A 23,895-nucleotide genomic window follows, 5' to 3' on the forward strand; every position below is an offset into this window, starting at 1 on the left:
GGAGCAGAAAGAAAAATAGACACTTATTTTTAGCGGGCGCAGGAGGGAAAAATGTATCCTGTGCAAACCACTATTTTCAACCCCCATTGACCTTTAATTGACCCTATTGACTGCTTGCAATGCCAAGGTCATGGGTTCTATTCCCAGGAAAATCAAGAACTGATAAGAATATAAAATGTGTACCTTGAAATGCAATGTAAGTCACTTTGAATAAAAGTGTCTGCCAAATGCATAAATGTAAATGTAAAATGTAATTTATGGACAAAAAAGCTGAAACATTCTTCAAAATATTATCTTTAATTGTGTCTCGTTATGTTGTGTCAATTTAAATGCACAACAGGGCCTTAAAGGAACAGTATTTCGCCCCCTCTGTATACTTCTATATGGCTGGTGTGACATTAAAGCTCTCTTGAATTTAGAAACTAATACTCCCTTTAGAAGTTGTGGGGAGATCAGTGGCTGCAGAGGCGCTATTTGCCTTCCCGTCTTCAGCTGAGGATGGAGCTCCACCCCCCACCCAAGTCCTCTGCTTGTCAGTCCAGGCCAGTCTGGGAGCCAGATGGAGACTATGGTAAAGTGATGCCCACAGAGGAGTAATTGCCTTTAATCTGTTATTGAGGGAAGCAGGATGAGACCCGCAGCAAGGCATGCCCCTCTGTGCCACAGAGAAAACACTGGCGGAGTTTCGTTTTAATGTGTGCGTGGCTTTGTGTGGCACTGGTGTGTTTATGGTAAGTTAGCGGAGTGAATTCGGGGGGCTTGGCAGGAGAACCTTGTCCTCCGAGCATTTTAATTACGCTCTATATTCTGACTAGGGGCCTGTGTTTAGTTTGGAAAATCAAAAAATCCAAATCCATTTTTGAACGTCTTTTGAGTGTCAAACATTCCTGCTACAGATGCGAGCGTCCACAGATAACTAATTCACTTCTTATGCGAGTCACTTACGCTCGCCCTGTGCCGAGCGCCCCTCCAAAACAAATAGCGGACGCCTCTCGCCACTGCTGCTGAGAGTGTGTGTTTGTACTTATTTATTTAATAACTGTCAGGCTGCCTTGCGCTTCCCACTAAAAATTGGGCCTCTCGCAGGAGAAAGTGATCTGCAGATGACGACTCCCGATGAGATCCTGACTCGGTGTTGAAATTCAGGAATGATAAATGGTGTATTACGTCTGGGTAATATTGCGGGCTATCATTGGATAGAGCAGGAGCGCAGCGTGCGCTGTTTTCCCAGGGCAAGAGGAGTTTACTAATTAGCTGCCGTGTTGGGTGATTATCCGTGCCTTTCGCCCAGGTCTGTTGTGACTGGTGTGCCAATGGACTAATCTTTCTTTAATTAGCTGACTCCGCAGGACTGACCGGCCGCTGTTTCACAGCCAACTCGCTTTTCTGCATTCACACAACAACTCCCATACTTTTCCCAGATACCTCTATACCCTTTTGGTCTTTTTTTTTTTTAAAGTTTGTATTGCAGCACTGCTGATGTTATTGGCTCTGTATGATTAACCGCTCGTTTGTTTCTCGCTCGTAGATCGATTTGGACAAAAGTGTCTACGAAACATAAATATCCATTTAAAAGCCTGACTGAAGTTGAGGCATCTGAGATTAGACATCTAGTCCGAGGTCAACAGTAAATGGTGTTTGTTTATAGTTATTGATCCTTAATCATTCTTATTGAATTATTCATAAGTCGTCATTGAGATATTGATATCCCAGCCCATTGATTGCAAATTTCGGGATTTCCGGTTGTCTTTCCTAAAGGTGCCTGATTGCAAGAAATTACTTTCTCTTCATTGTTTAATCTTAATTCTACTTCAACTACAACATCAACTTACGATCTTACTGATTAAGTGATATTTAGTGATACAGTAATTTACAATTTTTATATGGAAGCCCTTTTCCATTAAAAGAAAAAGGTTACTTTTAGTGTAATTACAGCTTTATCTACCAATTGTGCCATTGTACAAAATAACTATTTCTTAAATTGACTCTTAATTTTTTTGTGAATTTAAATCTCAAAATGAAACTTTATATTGTAATTCTTACATTGTATCTCAAAATTGCTAATTTTTATGTTATATCTAACAATTGCAACTTTATTGTTCATAATTCTGACATTATATCCCACAATTGTGACTCTATTGCTCACAGTTTGACTTCATATCTTACAATGTGACTTAATTTCTTATTTTAAAGTCTATCTCACTATAAACCTTTTTTTATTTTTTACTCAAGTGGAAAAGGGTTTTCTATACTTTTGTATACCTACAAACTTTTGAATTTTTTGAGAATAAGTAATGATCAAAGCAATCTGTCTATCTAGCTTTGCTAACCTGGCACATGTGTAGCTTGCTAACTATCAAGCTTCATAATGAGTCTCAGTCTCACTCCAGAATTTGCTGCATGTTTATCACTGTGTTTACATAGAAAGGTACTCTCTAACTTGAAAGTCACTTTAAATTGCCCCTTGATAGCAGAAGATTGCAGCTTTTGAGAATTATAAAAATATATATATTCCCTAATGGAGAGACCAGGGGCCTCATTTATAACCGTTGCGTACGCACAAAACAGGCCCTGAAAGAGGCGTACGGTACTTCTGAGTCATAAGTTGTGATTTATAAATACAAATTTGACGGGAAAATTTGCGTACCTGCATGCATCTGACCCAATTATATGAACGTTTTGGAGATGGAGCAGTTTGGCGACACCGATGGTGAGCTGGAGTTAAATGTCTTTTTGGTCACTTTTAGACAGAACTTCTAATGAAAATGATACATATAGCCTACAGAAAGATAATACAAATATAATTTAAATCACCAAGCCTATCACTTGAAGCATAGGCCATTCCACCCCTTCTTAAATGTCCGCGCCAGCGAGCCGTTTAGTGAAACTGACGCATAACGGTAAATGAGGTAAAACCGTAAATCTTCATTATAAGTCCTAATCATAATTACAGTGCATGTTCACAATAACAGTTTAAATAAATAAAAGAATGATTTAAACTATGTTTTACTTCTGATATAAACATTTTGATTAAATATGCCATTCTTATTAATGGAGTTAAACACTTAAACTACATGAAATAATTACTGTGAAGTTACAACATTTTTTATATTCAATAAATATAAATATTTGTTGTGGATGCAATGCTTTTGAACACTTTTCCTCTGGCATGCTGTGTTTTATGATAATAGCAGATTGTCTGAGAACATAGTTTTGTGCAAATAATGCACAACAAGGATCTGTTTCCATTAAAAATAGAAATCAATTAAAAATACTATTTGTCCAGTAGAAAAGATTGAGAAAAACTTTCTCTGAAATGTACCCTATTTTACACTATTTTATTTATTTATTTATTCAAAAACAAGGCAAAGATAGGCTACTAAATGATTTTTATTAATGTAATGTGATGGCACATCCGTATTTAATATTTTCCTAATGTCTTGTAGCCTACTGTTAAACATGTTATCAAGTGGTTGAATAATCATATGCAAATGATATGCAGATGAGGATATGCATAGTAAAACTAGGCATTGTAAGCTCCATATTTGGTTATTTCGGGGAGGGGACGCATGAGCGCACACGTCATCTTCCGCTAACTGGGATTTATTCTGCGCAGGCTCTGGCCTACGCACGGTTTTATAAGTCTTAATATTTTTTTGCGCACGCTATTTTTGGCTTTCGGGCGCAAGTACACTTTTAGTAAGGATCCTACGCACAGTTTTATAAATGAGCCCCCAGGTCATTCAAGTCAGAAGCCATGTAAAAGCCATAGCTGTCAGTCAGGGAGTGCATCAGTTCAGGTAACTTCTCACCTGCTGTACATTTTGTGTGATACCCTCTGCCTAAATGTGATCTCTGAAGAGTTCTGCCAGTGCTAAATCTTCCGCAAAGAGCGGAGGTCATTACCAGTAGCCCTGGGCAGTCTTTTCTTCACAGTTACATTCCTTGTAGAGGGGGGAGAGGGGAGTCTCTAATTAACTCCCCACAAAGTGCCCTGCTCCCTGACCAAAATAAATATGGCCCCTGTCATTCTGTCAGCAACTGTCTTCAATATTGAAACACCCCATGATCCCGCCGGCTTTTATATGGAGAAGCCGTCGTCATTCCACAGGCATGAACCATAAACGCGGAGTCTTGTGAAAGAGGGACTGGGGTGAAAGGGGATCTATCTTTTTCTGTCTGTCTGATATGCCTGCTTTTTGTTTTCTTCTTTCTTTCTTTTATTTTTTAAAAATCATGTAGATTCTTAATTTTCCGTTCAGGGGTTTTCAGTACTCAGTGCTTCACAAAGGGTGTCTGTGAAGAATTTGAGAAATAATTGTAAGATATTAAGTGTATTTTACATAATGATTTTTTTTAAAATTCACATCCACCTATTATTTTATTATTTCATTCTGCTTTCTGATTATTCTGATTATTATAATGATTATTTATTTCTACTGACAGTCAAAGTTGAAGTAGTTTTCATTATCTTCATATCTTGATTTGATCTTTTAATACCTTTGGGAAGAAAAGAAAATTTGTTAATTACAGGTACACTGTAACTTCACAATTACAGAGTTTTAATTGGGATTTATTAAAATAGATAGCTGCTCTTATATTTTAGGGAAGGGGTCTCTTGCAAAGGGATCATCATATTTACAGGGGCCTTTGGCGTCAAAACCTTCCTTCCTTCCTTCTGTTTGCATCATGCTCTACCAGTTGAATTGCAGAATAAAGCTGCAATCCGTAGCTTTTTTTGTGTTCAAAATGTACAAAATTGATATTATAAGCCAGCCATGAATCTATTTCCACACCGTGTTTCTGTCTTACCCTGAATCCCTAAGGTACACCTATAATAAGTGTTTATATTCAGACTATTTTAGACTGGTTTGGGTCATACCACTGCGGAGTAGCCCAGTACCTGCGTGACTCGTCATAGATATAAACAGAGACTGCTAGAGTTCCAGACACAATTATACATTCTAGCGACAGTGACTTACAGCTGTTATTTTGTCTCATGATAGCATCATAGGTTTATCATCACTCGAATTGTTTGCCATTTGAATGTGGCCCTTCTGTCTTCCAGGCGTGTACATAGCCCACTGCAAGCCCTTCCGCAAGGCCCCACACATGCTTTCATCTCCACAGACACATACAACAGCCATACACACATCACACATGACAGGCAAGACACTTCCTCCACACAGATTCAATAAACATGCATTCATACATTCCCACACATAAGCACTAATGTATAAGCTCAACTTTTGATAATGTGTATGCTGAGGTTCCGTTTCATGTACCCGCAATATCAGTGGGACACTGGCACGTCCTAGACCACCCCCCTCTTCGGGACTAGATGGGAGCGGGGTATGACTTTCAACATCTGGTACACAGTTGCACCAACTCAACCGCTAAAATCTTCGGTCCTCTCTCGGGCATTTTTATTGAGACATCACAGCTTGTAATCAGAGCCTCACAATACTGAGGGAAGCTGTGGCTTCTGACCCACTCCCATCCAGCGGCTTGGACCAACGAAATAGACACCCAGACAAAACAAAGTGTCATTTGCTCCTGGATGCATGTGTTTTTAGGTGTTTGTACATCCAAGCTTGCATACACACAGCAGGGAATAGCCAAAATAGACTGTGTCAATTTGCAATTGGGTAAATTCAATAAAATGAACAGATGGGTTGTAAATGGGGTCGTGCACTATTTGGAACTGAAATGAGAGTTCCTTTAAATTCCAGTGAAATTCCTGAATTGGATTTGGTAAAAAACAGAATGCAGAATTTTAATTTGGTTTTAAATGTAAGGAAGTAGAATTAAAACGAATTGAAATTCAAAGAAATTTGAAAGAAAAAAAATAGAAGGTTTATCGGCCTTTAATCATTTTAATGTTTAATGGTTTAGTCATTTATGTGCTTTTCTCATTTTTATTATTTTTCATTGATCTTTAATTTATTTTAATTTTAGTTTTATTTAATTTAGTACTTGAACATCATCTTGAATTTCAGTTAGTTGCCAAGGCAACATTTCTAATTTTTAAGTTTTTTATTTATTTATCTAATGTACATATTTTACTGTTACTTTCAGCTTTATTTCAATTAATAAAAACTAGCCCATTTTTAGGCAATTAGCCAGTTCTTCAGTTCTTAAATTTGCACAACCCTTGTTTTAAGTTAAAAATACACCCTCAAATTTCCTATTTAAATGGTGCAGTTGCTCTTGGTTGAAACTCTAGTTTTCTTTATGCTAAATGTATGCAGATTTTATTCAGAACTGTAACTTCAGTATTGCTGGTTTTAGTTGGTTTGTTTGCCTCTCACTGTTTATCCAGATCCCAAGTCTCCAGTGTTTATACTTAATACCTGGATTTAGGACAAATCCATGCTACCTCTAGTTACTTTTGGATCTTTTCCCTGACATGTTCCTGTTTTTCTAACCATTGCTGTGGTGTGAACCCCCTGACCCAATTGGCCCTTGGAAGAGCTTGTAGCAGAAGCACTGCAGTAGAACCAGGGGAATTACTGGCACCGGGGCGGCTCCATATAGATGATAAAAGCTGCCAGTTTCACTCAGGTGAGTGGTTTTGGGTTGACAGGAACCTTTGCACCTAGATCCTCAAAACATTAAACACACCTCACAGCCCCCAGATGCAAGTACAAAAGTTTCTATTGCTCTTCTTTAAAGTTAAGTTGTCTCGAAAGGATACAAGCACACCATTTAGACACATGAAAGCTCTTTGAAGGGAACTTTATAAATTGAGGTAAGGAAAGCAGGCGTGACGCCCTTGACTTGAAGCATTTCACAGAGGGTCCCTGCCCTCGAAAACACGCTTACACACTACTCTCTTCAGTTTTAGTGTGTAAGCCTGTCTGATTTGGCACAGCTCGCCTGCCTCATGGGCACTTCCTCTTTATGTAGAAACCCACTTGGTTCCTGGAGACAAGAGGCAGATTTCCTCTCCGTTCCCCATTGGAGATGGAGATTGAAGGCCTTGTTTCTGAAATGAGATATAAAGAACACATCATGCCGCACAATTTCCTCTTACATCCTCCAGAAGCGCCCTTGGGGAGCAAACAGATCTGAAACGGTCGGGTGTATTGCTCAGAAACACATATGGCCCAGACAGGGCTATGACAGGTACTTTCTTGAATCAAGATGTAGCCTAAAGGTTTGCTTTATAGTATGGCTGCACCTCAGTGTGTATTTATATACGGAATAGATTAGATTGTATGAATTTAACATGGCCCCCTGTTTGAAAAGCCCCAGTGGTGACGGCGGCCCCAAATGTTTCCCATAACTCCACAATAATGAACGTTCACTCTCCTGCCAGGACAACCGCACATAGGGGTATAAAATAGTTCTACCTCTGCATCCATATGTACAGTACATGACAAAATTGGCCCCTGTGTAAGGGGGCTACGATGTTCTCATTTGCCATGACTCACACACTTATAGGCTGTACTTCCCATCACCCACAGCACTCTCAGGAAATGCAGCTTCAGGAGTGAAATCGAAAACAAATGTTCCATCAAATAGTTTGTGTAATTTTAGTGTGACGAGGTCACATCCTTGGCGAAGCTGTTGAATTTTTTTTCTTATTTTTCCTTTTGTTCCATTTTCAGAACAAACATGAAAATGAGATTTTAAACGTACAGTAATTGTACAGTTGTGCACTCCTGGAGCAAGCAAAAAAGTGATGGATTCCAGGGACAAGATTTTTCCCTGTTTGTATGTATCAGCGAAGATAGCAGCCTTAATCATGAGCTATTTATAGCAACTTTTTTTTTTTTTGTTCATATAAACAAAAGGTGTTCTTAAACATTCCGAGATGCTATAGTCACAAAATGCCTGGGCGAGTAGAACAGCACATCAGTTCCTTTCCTCGCAATCCGACGATGGCTGATTTGATAAGAACCACTCCAAGTATCTCATTCCTTCGTTCTATCAGCACGAAACAGATGTTTACGTAAATCTGACAGATCAAAGCGCCACGCTGAAGTTTTGAATACACTTAAGCGAATCCAGAAAAACAGAATAGCTGTAGCCGTCATTTGCCTTATCAGAAATGATGCATTCGTGAAACTGTGCCATGTGACACAAATTATAAATATGTGGTATTCCCTTGATCTTTTTTATCATCCTACTGCCGTTTTCTCAGTCTTTGTTGGTAATAGTCCATTGGAGGCTTGCTAAAATAGCACAGAGGTTCTCTTTGATAAAGCTGTGGAAGCTTTTTATGTCGTTCGTCAGAAATGTAACATAACATTTAGGCAGTAATTAAATGAAACTAAAGCTAATTACGCCTCATTTTCTGAGGGACACAAGACTCCAGCTCTATGTACTTATGCCCAGATGTGGGGGTGAGTCAGGCAGTGAGATAGGAGACCACAGAAGCTGTTTTGTAGCCTTCTCTATGGGTTTGCGGTGGCAGGCATATCAGCTTCTGTGTGTGGCGTAGAGGGCAGCTGGCGTGGCTGTGGTAACTCATAGTGGACATCACTCAAGTCTGCAGGTGTTTTATGGAATTCTGAATAGAATGATAGCTCCATATATTTGTAATCAGACTACACAGTAGCATTGGTCAGAATAATGTATCTGCCTTAATTAACATCTCTAGTGATTGACTAAGGATTTCTTTAACGTTCTGCCTGGAAGCAAAGCCGACATGATGCCAAACCCCTTATGGAAGTTGTGTTTACAACTGTCAATGAGCGCTTATCAGGATCAACTAAACGCTGGATTTTCAAAAGTATGTGAAGTTCACAGCATTGTTGCACCATTAGCCATGTATCCATCCACTTCATGCGCATTTTGGATTATCGCTGGATGTAAACACCAATATGCGCATAAATTCTAAAGATGCACAACAAAAAACTTAGTCATATCTTTTTTATCCGCTAAGAAAACATGCGCATAAACTATGATGGAAACACATTTACCGAATAAAGTCCTCGATGCACATGTGACTTTGCGCGATAGGACAGCATAACTGGACCAAACCTGCGGGATATTTTTGCACAGCATCCTAAATGCTGTTTTGGTAGTTCTGAAATGCCTGAACAAAGTATGTCGTCAAAGCGGTTCAGTATAGTTACCTGCCAGAACTGTCTTACATGACTGCGTTCTCATACAGCAGGCATCCAAAAGCATGATAACATGACAACATACATGACACATGACAGCATGATAACATGATAAATAGTTTATTGCGGATTATTTTTCTGTAACTATATCTTGTTTTCAGGGTCCTTTGAAAGTTTTACAGGAAAACAAGTCAAACATATGAATTATTTTTTATCATACCTCCTATTATCATTCTTATTGTTTGATTAAATGCAGGCTGGATCAGCTGCCTTGCGGTTAGAGATATTTAGCTGCAGTGCTCATTTATCATTTACAATCATTTACGTCCAATCATTTACAATACCTATGATCAATAAAGTTACAAAAAATAAATTTTATTCATAATTTTATTCATCAGTCTTAAATGATATCCAGCTCTGATCTGGGAAAAGTCTGGACACATCATTTGTATTGCATTAAAGATAATATGTTCAGACTTTTCCAGTTCAGCTCTGGCCCATGACCTGATAACTGTGCAGTAGTAACCACTAGATAAATCACTGCACCAGTCATGCGTGTTTTTGTGCCTAAGATGATGATTTAACGGCAGTGGACATATCATCGCGGATATCTTCAAAGAACCAATGCGGTACACTCACCTGCTGCTTAATCTCTCTACACTTCTACAGTTGCACAGATTCAAGAAAATAATGACCCATCTAATCTCAACATTAGCTTTGAGTTCGAAATGTGTGTGTTTTAAATCATTCCTTCTGATAGTAAGCAGAGCTTCAGAGGGTGAGAGAGGAGGGGAGAGAAGTATGATCCAGAGTAACCTTGTTAGGCTAAGTGACACTGTGCAGAGTAGCTTTTTGTCAGCTGGTTAGCAAGATGGACTTCTACCTATAAACGATCGTCTTCTCTGGGCAGTGTTGTGGAAGCTGCTTTGAAACTGTAAATTAAGCTACAAGCTAATCATAATTTACAGTAGTTCAACTACAGCTAAGATAATTTTTTTGAAAAAGCGTTTAGCAATACTACAAGCTTGGATGTTCAGATATTCATACAATAAAATATTCTGGGGCCCATGAAAGTTTTATGAAAATGATCAGAAATGTTGGCTGGCCACTTTTTTCAAAAACGCTGGCGGGGAAAGAGTTAAGTTCACTTGCTGCCTTAGATCTTTAAGTACAATAAAATTGTCTGTATAAGTCATTTCAACTTAAGTTTTATTAAACTGACTTAAATCGAGTTGAATTTTGGATCTATACAAAAAGAGTTAATGTAAAAACATATGTTGCCATGATTTATTGATCATGTACTTTTTTACAGTGTAGATGGCAGTATATTTCAAATACTATCTATCTATCTATCTATCTATCTATCTATCTATCTATCTATCTATCTATCTATCTATCTATCTATCTATCTATCTGATGACATCATTTTTAATTAAAATACTATATACTGTATGTATTATATAAACATTTAAAATGTTTTATTATTTATGTTAATGTTAGTGATATCTCTGAAAAAGGCATAATCTATATTTAGCTTAATTTATTTAGAAACATGACTTTAAGAGACTGTTAAAACTGGATTGCAGTGGTAGTGAATTAAACAGGGTTTTGCACTGAAATGCTGTGCGTAAAACTGACGCAAAAGTTAAGTGATTTCCCCTTCTGTGTTCTGCCAGGTTCACTATATCTCCTTCCAGACACATTGTCCACAGCGTAAGTCAAGGAGAGCTGGTTGCAGTTACGCATCTCTTCACAGCATTATAAATGTATGTGTTAGGAGGCCCTTAATGGCTGCTAATCCAATTTCTGCTTCTGAAATCAAATCTTGCTGGCGCCAGTGGTCCTCTCCTTCACTCACAAATAATGACTCTGCGTTTGGTGTCTTTATGAAAATGATGGACCACCAAAACAGCAGCTTTATCATCTCTTACTTCCAAAAGAAGCATTGTACCCTGTTTTCCATTTTGCGTCTTTCCTCCTCATTCTCTCTTTAGCTCTTTTGGGGGGGCGGTGGGGGGATTGGATGAGATTAAGGATCAGCAGAGAAGGCAATTATTAATTGTTGATCCCTTGAAAGATGAGAAGGTTCTGAGCAGAAGAAGAGTCTTCGCAGAGAGGCCCATTTACCGCTCGCTCGTAATGCTTTCCTGAGGTCAGGCATCGATTTCCTTAAACCACATGCTGTGCTGATAAGATTAGGCCTTTCGATTCCTGAACTACTTGAGTCATGCAGATGAAGTCACTTTGGGTTGGATTTTAAGGCTGGGAAGGACGTGTTTTCATTTGGTCACGGCCTCTTCAGCGTCTTTTCAGCAGGTCACTGCCAGGCTCAGATGGAATATGGGGACTTTTTATGCATTTTCCACGGATTTGGTGGGAAAAAATCTCTAGAATTTGTAAGGGAAAATCCACAGCTAGCCGTGCATTAAATGTTTTAAATGCACAGCGTGTAGGCCCAGGTAGCCGTGGATTATCTTGCTTATACCATGCTCATTTGCCAGCATTGACAACTTAAAGCTGTTATTGATTGACCGGAAGGGTAAAATTGATGGTTAGTTTTGTCAGTTATGACTCGATCTATCATATTCTGCCCGCTTTGAATCAGACACAGAGAAGCAGTGTGCAAGTTAACATTTATTTGAATGAATGAATTATAGCATTTATTTGAGTTAATTATTGAGAGAGAGAGAGAGAGAGAGAGAGAGATTTGTACCTGCGTTCTCTATTTAAACAACGAAGCTGTGAGTTTAATCACTTCAAAATAGCGATGTAACCCCCTCGTTGCTAAGAAATATAATGATTCAGTAGTGAAGCTATAGTGGTACTAAAAGTCGTGGGGCAGCGTTGATAAATTTCTGTGCTCTTGAATGTTTGTGTGTGTGTGTGTGTGTGTGTGTGTGTGTGTGTGTGTGTGTGTGTGTGTGTGTGTGTGTGTGTGTGTGTGTAACGCTATCTCCGCTCTCTGTGTGCGAGACGTATGTGTGTGTGTGCTTCAATGAAAACAGCGCATTAATATGATAAAGTATATGAAAACTGACTTGGGACTACCTATGCATTTAACATTTTATTGCACACTTTCCAGCCAATCAGAATAAAGTATTCAGATTCACAATGGTATAAATCGTTAAGGAGAAGCCTTTTCAAATGAAGCATAACAGGAATATATTTTCAACATTACTGAATGTTGTTATTTTCAGCCCATATTATATTATATCACATTATGTCATATTATATATTTAAATATTTATTTATTTATTATGCATTTGGTATAAAATAAGTTATATATATAATAATTTAAAATATATTATAAGTGTATAATAATAATAATAATAACCATTATTAATAATTGAGCACAAATAATACTTTATTATAATTGATCAATAAATCAGCATATTAGAATGATTTCTGAAGGATTATGTGACTCTGAAGACTGGAGTAATGATGCTGAAAATTCAGCTTTGTCTTCACAGGAATAACTGACATTATAAAATACATAAAAGTAGAAAACAGTTACTTTAAATTGTGACAATATTTTATAATATTACTGTTTTTACTGTATTTTATCAAACAAAGCCTTGGTGAGCAGAAGAGACTTATTTTAAAATCATTTTTTTTTTAAATCTTTATTTCAGACTGCCAGTGTATACATTTTATCAATAACATGCATTTCCTGGGAATCAAACCCATAACCTTGGTGTAGTGTCATGCTCTAAACTATTGCAATGGCTATTTGAGCTACAGGAATGGCTACTAGTTCCACAAGCATGTGATTAGAGTTTTTTTTTTTTTTATAAAACCATTTCAAGCTTTTAAAAAACCTATATGAAATAATGTGTAATTTTGATGACATGAAAGAAAACAAACGCATGCAGTCAGAGCCAGGTAGAGGATTGAAAGGAGAGAGTAACCATGCGCTGAAGGAATCTGTGGTTGGGAGTGGAACTACCATTGCCAGGTGTTTCAGCAGATCATATCCATGCGTGTGGCAGAAACCAGAAGAAGAAAAAAGTTATGAGGAAATCACACGGACGTACACTAAAGAATGTGTTTCAACTTACACCTGTGTTCTCTTTGCTTTGCTTTCCTTTCTTGACACTCGTACACTCAGGGCAAAACTCTCTCCTTTGTTGCCAAGGAGCGATAATCAATTTTCCGTGCAGATATCGGAACATTAACGCGCACACTAGTACACTGTTTCTGATTAGCACTAACTTGTTTATTTGTTTGATGCTGAAAGTCGTGTAAAACTGAGTGTCTTTTGGCAGAGGTTTTATCTACAAAAGGAAAGCAATCAGTGTCGGAAAGATTTCTTTTTTTAATTCCACTGAAAAAAAAGGAAAAATGAACCAGTGTTTATAGATAAAAACCATTCTGGTATGTTTGCTTTCAGCCTTCTCAATCAGAAATGCTAGAAACGCATCAGTTTTTCCCCTCACGTCTCTCCGCAGTAATTCAAACTGTGGGGTTGTAGCGAAAGGCAGTGTTGTCTTGACCTCACTCTGTGAACCTTGCTAATTAAAGTTGGCAATTAATTGTAAATATTACATCAAAACTGCAAGTCCTAATTCACAAAATCATACACCTGACATCAATTCAGGTTGAGGCACATTGAATAGTTGCAGACATCTTGATATGATTTTCCATTTCGGGCATTGTTTTGACCTGCACAGACATAAGGCTTTCAGTTAGTTTTGGTTGCCCTCTAGCTGTCAGTTATGAAATGTTATGAAATTTCCAACAACATTTTTTTCCAGAATTCACAAATGAGCGATGATTTTAGCATCCAATGTGATGTGTAATTGAAAGCTGTTACTTGTAGGAAGTTCTACGTGACTCTTGAGACAGGCATTTCTAGAGCAGTTTCAACATTTGTAGTGTTATTACAATTTTTAAGGTGGAACAAATAAAATAAAACAAAGAAACTCAGTTTACTGTATTTTGACCATGGTAAATATAGTACTATAGTATACTCTGTCTTACTAAATTACTTGTAGTAATCAACACACGTATGAACTGTAAAGAACTTGTTGAATGGCAATGATGTCAAAGTGCATCCAAAACTTGAAATTACATTTTTAAATTAACAAGCTCCATTTTTAAATGCACAATACATTTTCAAGGACACTTCCAGCTGGGAAAGGCCACCAAAAACCACCAACTACATAACAAAAATATGTTCTAAGAACATAACGTTCCTATCAAGTTATGAAAAAATTTATTTATTTTTATCATTTTGCAAACATTAATAGAACGTTAGTCACATTGAAACAAGTAGTCACTTTTGTTTAATATTTTTTTCCCATGAGCGATGTATCAATAATGTTTTTGTGCTAACATTTTGAGAACATTATTAAAGACCAGGTAACTTTGAACAAACATTCTATTAATGTTACTGGAAGAACATAACTTTGAGAGAACCTTGCCAGAAACCTTAGCCAAAGTTCCGAGAACATTCCCTGGGATCTGGTAACTTGCCTTTGACAAATATTTACTACAATAGTCCTTTAAAAGAACCTGTCCTTTGGAATGATGTCTTTGAAATAATTTGATCAGTCATAGAGGCATAGCCTGAGGTTTAGTTCTCTTTTAGGTAATCACACTGCTCTCCACTACTATAAACAGAACTTAATGAGACAGGATATTGTTCTAATGGTTGGGAGGAAAGAACATATGTGCTCTGGCCTGCAACATACTGTAGGACTTTTTAATGTAGACCTCTGCTCTTTACTGCCATCAAACTGCACCCCCAAATTGATCGCATTGCAGAGTAGACTGTTTATAAAGTACACAGTTTTTAATCAAAATGGCCTCTTAAAATGGAAAACAAAAAGATATTGCCTGTGGTCATTATGAACTTGCATATTGTGCCTGAATAAATCCATTCTAGCTCACTTGGAGCAATTGAAAGTGACATTTATCGAAGAGGTTAAACGGTTTCGCTGTTGCTGTAGTTTTTATGTGAGGCGCATGGAGATTCGGTTCAGTGAAATCCGACCCCTATCGCTTTTCGAGGCATTTCTGAAGGTATAACGAGCCGTCGTGTAAAGACAACATTTTTGCGCTGTGCCAAATTGCGAGACCGCAAGAAATAAGTCCCAAAAATAGAACGATTGTATTAATTGCAGGAAATTGCCGGTGGAAGAGTACGATTTTTTTTTTCTCGTGCCACCAAATGAGAGCATTTTCTCAGGGTTGTTTCCACTTAAGAAAATCATTTTCTTGAGAATTCACATCGTTGGGGCTGGGAATGGCAATCGGGCAGCTGCAAGCGAGCCAAGAGCTGGGACGGCGTTTGAGAGAGGGGCCCACTTGAGATAAAGTCACCACACATTATGCAGTCTTGCCTCATTTTGTGGTGCTAAATGGCCTGAACAAGTGCAATAATAAGACTGAGCCAGGCCTTGAAATGCAGCTATAGAAAGATTCTTTTCTGCACCCTGTATGTGAACCGTAGCACAGCTAACGGAGAATGTGTGCCAGATCGGGATCCAGATACCACCCGGCATCCAAGTCTGACTCGTTTTTCCCCTGCTGACAAATTTTCTGTGCCTTTCAGTCACACTTTCTCCTCCGAACATTCACACACTCACACACTCCATCATACGCACCTCGTTATCTTATTTGCCACTGTTGGATTTAGCCAGCCACCCTTCGTTGTGTGCGATATGCCACACAGTCTTTCCCAGAATGCTTTGCTTGCGACACCTGGCTTGCATTAATTCTGGTCTGAGAAGCCTGGCTGAGAAGCGAACGAGTGTTATGCACTTTGCTCCACTGGAGTGTGAGGAGGGGAGAAGGGGTGAAGAAAGGTTCATTTGATTTGGGGTTCTGCTCGGAGAGCTGCTGTCTTTAAATCATTAAAAATATCATTCACGGGCAGCTAAAGGTCTTGCTTGGTATGTTAACCCTTTAACTCTCACTCCATAAAATGGGTAAGAGATTTTTTTATTAATAAAAAACTTTGAGTGAGTTAAAAGATTCTTGTACTTGTTTTCATTCCGAGCTTTAATAATAAAAAAGTACTTGTATTCAACAAATATATGTATCACAGTTTCCATACAAATATTAAGAAGCACCGTTTTCAACTTTGATATTAATATAAAAGAAATGTCTCCTTAGCACCAAATTAGCATAATTATGATTTATGAAGGAAATACAATGACTCATACAATTATTTCTGAAGGATCATGCGACACTGAAGACTGAAGAAATCCGGCTCTGCCATAACAGGAATAAATTGCATTGAAATTGCAAAAAACAAACCACTTAATTTCGGGTTGTAGTGCGCTACTCCCAACACTGAACATGAATATTAATCAACTTCTATTGCAACTAAAATTTCTGCTTTGTCTTAAAGCTGTTGTGTTATGCAACTGGAAACTCTTTTTTTTTCTTGATTACTCAAAACGCCTTTAAGAAATTTCTAAAAATGGATGTCATAATTTACCCTTCGCTAAGCCACGCCCGAAAACCGCCACTGGCCAATCGTGTCTTATCAACCGTAACTAGGCACGGGAGGTCTGGCAAGCTTTCGAGCGAGGGAAACATGCTGAAGCGTTGTGCGTATGGATTGTGCAATTCTGATACCCGGTATAAGGGACCGATGACGGGCGTGGATCAAGCAGTGTGGGAGACCCCATTCACAACTAAATGTCGACAGAATTAACAAAAAAACCTATTGCTTGGAAGTTGGAAATAATTACGGTTCTTTGTTCATAATGCACGTTTTTACGTAAAATAAGAGGTTCAAAGACAAGACGGAGGCTCACTGACATACTTTAAAATATATTTCAGCATTTTGTTAATCGACGGCCTACTAAGTTACCCCTGACTGAGTAACTTTAAACCAATCCGATCGCAGCTCTCCGATCGTTAGTGTTATTCCACAAGATTTATGGATAAACTGTTTGATTTATAATTATTAGATTAGTTTCACATTTCACTTACCCTGCTGTGCACAAACATAGCTGTTCCTCAATTCGTGTGTGTCCCATTTGAATGGTCAGCGTATGAGGCGGCGGCTGCTGCGACTATAGGCTTTAGCTTCAATTTTTATTAAATTATTCTTTAATCGGTTGCATATTATGTCGTGGATATATCCCTCGAATGCATACTGCAGTCCCTTTTGTCTTGCTCTCTCAGATATTTCACATGTTCGCCAAAACTTACTAATTATCTCATTGGGAATTTCTGACACGGTGCATACACACTGTAATAGATGTGCTAGACGCGAAAGCTTGACAGGCGTAGCAACAGTAACTGAGGAGGGCGGGGCTTAGCGAAGGGTCAATTGCTACTACATCCCTGATCAGAAATCAGAAAATGAGAGAATCAGCTGTCCTTGTTTTATTTTTTTCTGCTTCTAATCAACAGTTTATAGAATGAATGTGCTTTTTTCTTTGCCATAGGGGGTTCGGGGAAGGGCCATCGGACCAAAGAGCAGAAGAAGAAGTCCAACAAGCAGAGGCTGCGCTTCCGGGCCCAGAACCAACACAGCGACCACCTCGCCTCGGTTCGGGCCGGCCAGTAACAAAAAATAGACTTTACGATGGAACAAAGACCACAAAGCTGCTAACCACGCTCCACACACACCTACTCTGATGAAAAAACACACACACATGCATCAATATGGGATTATCACACTGTGTCTCTGTGCCTCCTGCTGCTTCCCTCACCGGTGACACGTCCCCCCGTCCCGTCCGGTCCCGTCCCGTCCCATGACCCCACTGTGATATCATGGAACACTACAGCAGCTGTTCATATAGCTCATATCTCGTCCTATTTGAGGAGAAAGAAGAGAGAGACTGAGCTGGAAGCACAGAAAGCTTGGGCATGGAGACCTGGAGGAGTCGAACGAGCACCGACCGGCGAAAGGAGCAGAAGAGTTTGGAAAGGTTACTCAAACGTGATTGACTGATTATGATGCCCTGAAAAACAAGAGAGAGACTTATCTGTATTTATGTACAATTTACAGCATTCCCCTTCCTTAAGAATCAAGGCAGAGGGCATCATGTATGGCCTTTCTTGTCAAATAGGTACTTTGTTTTTCATTGCAATGTTGCAAAACCATGCATAGTTGCGAAATTATTATTCTCAGCACAAGATGTTTACGTCCAGACCGCTTTATGCTTTAACTGTATATTGTGGGTAAGAATCTTAGTTGTTCAACTAGCATGGCCACAAACTCATGTGTACATAGTATGTTAGTTTATCTAATAAAGGTAACATTGATGATAAATATAAAAAAACCTTACTGTATTTTCAGTATTGACACTTCAGCGTTTAAATGTGTAAAGGGTTATAATACCAGCTACAGTTAAATGAATTTAAAAATAACAAAAAAGCTAAATAAAAAACATAGCCTTCACATAGCTATTACATTTATATGGTATATAATTGATTTATTTATTGAATCTTTTTTTTTTTATTATTATTATTTTTATGTTTGGTGAAAATTATGTCTCTGTACCTGATACTCCTCAGTGCTGAAGTATTCTTTCAACCACTTATAACAATACAAAATATCTCTAACAGTGGAAACCGATTGTGTCCGATTTGCTGGTAAATGTTCCTCAGAAAATCACTGTGTAAACCTGGTTTAACATCTTGTACTTTATGTTGATCACACATCCTGCAGCAGCTGAAGTATATCGTCAACTGATTGATAATGTGTATATTGTGTGCTATTAAAACGCAGTTCATGTTGCACATGGTGCCGTTGTATATTTCAGAACCTCGCCAACCTTCCGTTGAGTCCTGAAGCTCTATTACGTAACATTTGTCATTTCACAGCACACCAATAGATATGGCCAATTGGCAGCAGAGAATAGGGCCCTTATTGGAATGTGACATCATTCAGAGCAGCTGTAGGCCCTAAGTCTTTCTGACAGGTGCAAATGGCATCACTCCATCCATCGCTATGGGCACTGCAACCACTTCAAACAACCTCTCAGAAAGAAAATGAATAAACATTTTCTTCAGGTAGGTCCAAAACTGTTTAATTAGAGTCACGGACAATTAACCTAGTGCTGTGTACTGTATAATCGTTGCCTCTGGGGTAAAAAAAACACACACAAAAAACAAGCCTGTTCTTCCAAACGGAGACAGTTTATCATGTACTAAGAGTCGGACAGCAGACGTTCAGATTCTAATGTAGCCTACCTGTGAACCTAGAAATTATTTCCAGACGAGGATAAGAATAAGCATGTACAGTCAAACAAAAAATTATTCAGACACCAGATATAATTTTTTATATATTTTTTTACTAGTGGGTGAAGGACACTATAGTTAATTTATGTAAGTGAGGATAGCAAAGTAAAGTAAACTGTGACGCATTATACCCAAAAATTCTTCCCACAATGGACTACCAGTAAAAATTATTCAGAAACTTTGACCTGACCATGTTTTGCTTAAGTGTTTTTTTTTCTTTAAAGGTGCTCTAAGCGATGTCGGGTGACATCAATTCTTGTTGACGTTTAAAGTATTGTCAAACAAAACGAAGGCTAGCTAGCCCCATTCCTCCTCCTCATCCGCGCACTAACCCCCCAAACCGCACCCCCAAACCCTTCTTATCGGTTATTGGCTGGAACAGTTTGTTATGTTTCGTGGTGTGGGTTAGCCCAGTTTGTTTTTGTTGCCGTTTGTGGAGCCTGGGGTGTCCAGAGACCGTGTTTTTTTACAGTGTTTTCAGGGAACAGGCAGCTAGCTGATAGTGAGGAGATGTTTTTTGTTTGTGACAAAAAATGTTTTGGCCTAAAAAACGCGTGACATCGCTTTGAGCTTTAATTGCTAATGCGACCTTTTTATACGACAGACTGAACAAAATGGTAATTTGTTAACCTAAATTGGTATTATCTAATTGTGTACTTAAATTGAACAGCTGCCAGCTATTCAACCTAATTAATTTGTGAGACAGTCACAGAAGGATGGCCAAAACCAGTGAAATATCAACTGATTTGATAACTCTTGAGTTCTTGTCATATTTTATTAACATTTTCTAAACTATATAGCAAATAAACTGTGATAATGTGAGAAATGTTGAAGGTGTCTGAATAAATTTTGGTTAGACTGTATACAGTAGGCTATTAGTCTCAAAAAAACTTTAGAATGCATACATTACAAACTAATAAATATTGAAAACTAATAAATAATTTATTAATTAAATTAACTTTTTGTTAAATAATTTAAATTAAATTGAAATTGAATGCTCATTATTGATGTATAGAATCATATACTCATGCACATTGCATTACATTTGAATTTGAATTAAGTGAGAGCGGGAAATGGCTGGTACCAGAGAGTAACTGTGAAGTATCTTTCCACAATTACTGATTGCTTTTCACAATTTTATGCGTTATCCTCATGAATATGTTGAAAGACACCTGGACGAAACTGTTGATTGGATGAGACAAAAAACAACAACAACAAAAACCCATGCTTTAAAACCAGAATAATATGTGCCTTCTTTGAAGTAGGAGTGGGGTCCATAAACTCTCCATGTAGTCAATGTATATGTAAACATACTGTATAAACACCCATCTGCTGTGGGTTACAAGTTAATGAACTCCTCACAGATGTCACCTCGGGGGCCACACCATCACCAAACCCAACTGGAAACTTACAGTCAAGAAAGTAGTGTTTAAAAAGAATAGGCTACCACCAACAAACAATAAAAAGCTAGGCTACATAAAAACTGAAATCCTATCAACCCATACAATTTTTTTTTGAAGTGTGTTATTACTTTAAGAGAAGTATAGCCTAAACTTATTTTAAACTATAATAATTAAGTATTCTTTAAGTCTACTTTTTATGTATACTTCTCAGAAATATCAGAAGTATCCATTGTGTAGGCCTACTTCTCAGAAATATATTTAAAATTACACTTCAGTAGAAAAGTCTGTAGCCCCGCCCCCTTTCAGCGCTTTGCTCTACGTTCGTTGTCTCATGTCTTCCGGTTTTGTAGGCCTATTTCCACAGCATGAAGGTAAGATCTCACGAATGAACTGCTTGTTTAAAAATCTTCCCGGTCTACTCACATTTATTATGTCATCCGCTTCAAACATTACAATGCTCATGATAACTTTAGTTAGCGCTACAGTTCTAAAAATCCACTTTAGTAGGCTAGCTAATGTAATTAGGCTACTTTTCAGTGGCGATCCCATAGACATAACAAAGCTAACGTTACGTCAAAAAAAGATGTTCAAAGACAAAATGCTAAAGATGGCTGTGCACTTGTTTTTCTGGAACATAACGCCTATATTGTACTCAGTATAATTAAGTATTCTAAGTATACTTGGCTTGTAGTTGTGTTTACTCTTTGATAGCCTATTGAATAATGTACAACGCAGGTAAAGGTGCATTTCACTTTATTCTCTTTTAATCCACTAGATAGCAAAAAAAAGTCCCTCTGTAGTCAATAATTGTATCTGTTAAAACTTATCTTTGATCACCAAAATGACATATTTAAATGTTTTTTCCTAGGAAAAATAACTTGAAATAACTACACCGTTGCCTCATTTCGTATGCGGTTCTATGAATATGCAAATTAACCGCGCCTCCACTCACTCACACCAGTTCAGAGATCCACTCGTTGACCTAATTGGTTAGGTTGGTTAGAATTGGTTAGGTTGGTTAGAATCACCAGCGATTTCAAAATGCGTTTTTGAGACTGTCTTTGGTTCACTGCAGTTTTAAGGAGAAAATACTCAGCAATGGTGTTTACTTAGGCCACGTCCACACGAAGCCAGAGCTTTCCCTATCCGATCTTTTTTTTTCCTCGTTCTAAAAAAAAATTCCGTAAACACGGCGGCGTCTCAAGAAATATCTGCGTAAACACGAAACCACTGAAACCGACTCAAACCGATGTAGTTTACATGCCAGACCAGCACGAGGTTCTGTAATTCTGACACAAATACACTAAAAACAGAGAAGAAGACTTGCGCATAAACCTTGCGCGCTGTATACAATAATATTAGGCACGATTAGGGACAGTAGCTTCTTTTCTTTTTAACCAAGAACTTTATTGAACAATATAAAAAATCATAAATGTCTGCTATATTTGCTTTTTATTTAATTCAATTCAAATTTATTTGTATAGCGCTTTTCACAATACACATTGTCTCAAAGCAGCTTTACAGAAAGTGCATTTCGGAAATGAACATAGAAAAAATACAGTTAGTTAATCATGTATTAATTTATGGCATAACATATCGCCGGCTTTGAGTCGTCTCTTCACAGGCGTCGAGTCGTCTCTTCACAGGCGTTGGGGCATCTAAAGTCTCCGTGAGAGGCTGGATACAAACTGGAGCTGACGAACGCTATTTACCTCGGGACTAGCGTCCCGAGATAACAGCAGAAAGGCAGATGGGAAATAATTAGCATAGCTGATGTTCATAATGTTAATGCATTCGAACTGATTCAGCAGTAGTATTAAAGGTTAAGCATTAAGTGAATGCTTGGTTAAAGAGATGCGTCTTTAATCTAGTTTTAAACTGGGACAGCGAGTCTGAGTCTCGAACAATATCAGGAAGGCTATTCCAGAGTTTAGGAGCTAAATGCGAGAACGCCCTCCCTCCTTTAGTGGACTTAGATATCCTAGGAATGACCAGAAGCCTCGAATTTAGTGATCTTAAAGAGCGCGATGGATTGTATGGCGATAGAAGGTCTGTTAAATACACAGGAGCTAAACCATTTAGGGCTTTATAGGTCAGTAGGAATACTTTGTAATTGATACGTAACTTAATAGGTAACCAGTGTAGAGATGATAAAATAGGTGTTATATGATCATATTTTCTTGATCTAATAAGAACTCTAGCGGCTGCATTTTGCACTAACTGTAGCTTGTTTATTGAGGATGCAGGACAACCAGCTAATAAAGCATTACAGTAATCTATTCTCGATGTCATGAATGCATGAACTAGCTTTTCTGCATCAGAAACAGATAGCATGTTACGTAGCTTAGCAATGTTTCTAAGGTGGAAAAAGGCTGTTCTTGTAATATATGAAATATGATTTTCGAAAGTCAAGTTGCGGTCTAGTATAACACCCAGGTCTTTTACTGTAGTGGATAAAGTAACAGGACATCCTTCTAAATTAAAGTTGTATTGTAAGGGATTTTGTGGGTAGTTTTTTGGACCAATAAGTAGTACCTCCGTTTTATCTGAATTTAATAGCAGGAAATTACACGTCATCCAGTATTTTATATCATTTAGACACTCTGTCAATTTAGATAGGTTAGTGTTTTCATCTGGTCGTGATGAGATATATAATTGAGTGTCATCAGCATAACAGTGGAAATTAATTCCATGTTTTCTTATAATATTACCAAGTGGCAGCATGTATATTGAGAATAGCAGAGGGCCTAACACCGATCCTTGCGGCACTCCATAGTTTACTGGCGTTATCTTTGATTTTTCCCCATTTAAACAGACAAAATGGTAACGGTCTGATAAGTACGATCTAAACCAGCTTAATGCCTGTCCCTGAACACCAGTGTAGTTTTGTAGTCGATCCAAGAGTATTTTATGGTCGATAGTGTCGAACGCAGCGCTAAGATCGAGTAGAACTAGTATTGAGATACAGCCTTGGTCAGAAGCCAAAAGTAAATCATTTGTTATTTTAACTAGCGCAGTTTCTGTGCTATGATGCGGTCTGAATCCCGACTGGAATTTTTCATAGATATCATTTTCTTGCAAGAAAGAGCACAATTGAGCGGACACAACTTTTTCTAGTATTTTAGACATAAAAGGAAGATTTGAGATGGGTCTGTAATTTGCGAAGTTATTTGGATCTAATTGCGGTTTCTTAATGAGAGGTTGTATTA

The 23,895-nt window shown here is 38.0% G+C and overlaps 1 protein-coding gene across 2 annotated transcripts in view; it reads left to right on the forward strand.

Moving 5' to 3' along the window:
- Positions 1-18,782, forward strand: part of rspo2 (R-spondin 2) — a 67,241-nt gene extending 48,459 nt beyond the window's left edge. For both annotated transcript variants that reach the window (XM_077215032.1, XM_077215031.1), the window contains one exon: positions 17,483-18,782. In XM_077215032.1, coding sequence (XP_077071147.1) covers positions 17,483-17,604 — 122 coding nt within the window. In that variant the 3' untranslated portion in view covers positions 17,605-18,782. The remainder of the gene's footprint in view (positions 1-17,482) is intronic.
- The last annotated feature ends 5,113 nt before the right edge of the window (positions 18,783-23,895 follow it).

Source organism: Siphateles boraxobius, unplaced genomic scaffold (genome assembly GCF_051911475.1).
Source record: "Siphateles boraxobius isolate OS27281-9 unplaced genomic scaffold, OSU_SipBor_1 68, whole genome shotgun sequence".
Classification (NCBI taxonomy): Eukaryota; Metazoa; Chordata; class Actinopteri; order Cypriniformes; family Leuciscidae; genus Siphateles; species Siphateles boraxobius.